This window comes from Galeopterus variegatus, unplaced genomic scaffold, assembly GCF_000696425.1.
Source record: "Galeopterus variegatus unplaced genomic scaffold, G_variegatus-3.0.2 Scaffold28778, whole genome shotgun sequence".
In the NCBI taxonomy this organism is placed as follows: domain Eukaryota; kingdom Metazoa; phylum Chordata; class Mammalia; order Dermoptera; family Cynocephalidae; genus Galeopterus; species Galeopterus variegatus.
Window position 1 is genome coordinate 6,481 of NW_007754889.1, and position 1,292 is coordinate 7,772.

General features: G+C 38.3%; 1 protein-coding gene across 1 annotated transcript in view; it reads right to left on the minus strand.

The window, feature by feature from the left end:
- LOC103583814 (zinc finger protein 879-like) overlaps positions 1–974 on the minus strand; it is a gene marked incomplete at its 5' end in the record, with an annotated part of 4,684 nt that extends 3,710 nt beyond the window's left edge. The window contains 2 exons of the mRNA XM_008565034.1: positions 501–593; positions 861–974. Of these exons, the coding sequence (XP_008563256.1) occupies positions 501–593; positions 861–974 (207 nt within the window). The remainder of the gene's footprint in view (positions 1–500; positions 594–860) is intronic.
- Between the last annotated feature and the right edge of the window lie 318 nt (positions 975–1,292).

The window sequence follows — 1,292 nt, forward strand, 5'->3', positions numbered from 1 at the left end:
GATAATGGCTGCACCAATTTACAATCCCATCAACAGTACAGTACGGTTCCTCTTTCTCCACATTCTCACCAGTATTTTTTGTTCTCTGCCTTTTTGATAGGAGCCAGTCTAAGTGGCATGAAATATTTTGATGTGCCTTTTACACATCCTGGATGCTGAGTGATGTTGAGCATTTTCTCCTGTATCTGTTGGCCATTTGTATATCTTCCTTTCGGAAATGCCCATTCAGCTCCTTTGCCCATTTTTAAAATCGGACTATTTGTTATTCTACTTTTAAGTTGTTTCAGTTATGTGCATATTCTGGATATTAATCCTTCATCAGATGCATAGTTTAAAAATAATTTCTCCCACTCTGTATGTTGTTCTTTTCCTCTGTTGTTTCTTGTGCAGTGCAGAAGCTTGTTAACTTGATATAATCCCATTTGTTTTTTTCTTTTGTTGCCTATGTTATGGGGGTCCTATTCATAAAGTCTTTGCCCAGNCAGGATGTGCTTACTAACCTGGGAGGCTCTGGTTTGGGTGTTCTTCTATCATCCATGGCTCTGCTCCTTTCTCCAACTTGAGGATCATGTCAGGTTTACTAATGCAGTGCCCTGTTAATGGGAAGTAACATAGGACTTTATAAAACTGCAAAGCCAGGTACATGGAAGAATGACAAGTCTTCAGCTCCAGAAATTACACAATAAAGAGGCCAATTTGAATCTTTTGTTAGATAGGCATGACATGTTTTTCATGAAATGTAATGGTACCAAATAGTATAAAAACCTATAAACCATTCCTATTTTTATTAAAAAAAAAAACAAAAAAAACCAAAAAAAACAAAGTGTTTCTCCTGAATGTTACTGGGGAGTTTCACTCACCCAGTGAAACCAGGCTGCTGTAGGTCTCCAGCATCACATCCCTGTACAAAGTCCTCTGAGCATCATTCANAACTATGTCCATGAGAGTGCAGGACATGAGGGCAACTGAGAATCCTGAAAAAGTGAATAGCAAAAATAAATGTCAAAGAAGAGAAATGTAGGGATTATATTTTAGGAAAATACATTTTTAAAAAACAGCAAAATAAAATACAGAGATATATATGTGTGAGTCCATCTAAGAGATTATTTAATACATGTGTTTGAAGCAAGGAGATGGGCCACCCTCTGTTCAGGGATCTGGGGAAAAATTGCTAGAAACAACAAAGAACACAGCCAAGATCTGCTGGGTTTTACTCTTTCTGGCCTCTGCCCAGGATGTGCTTACTAACCTGGGAGGCTCTGGTTTGGGTGTTCTTCTATCATCCATGGCTC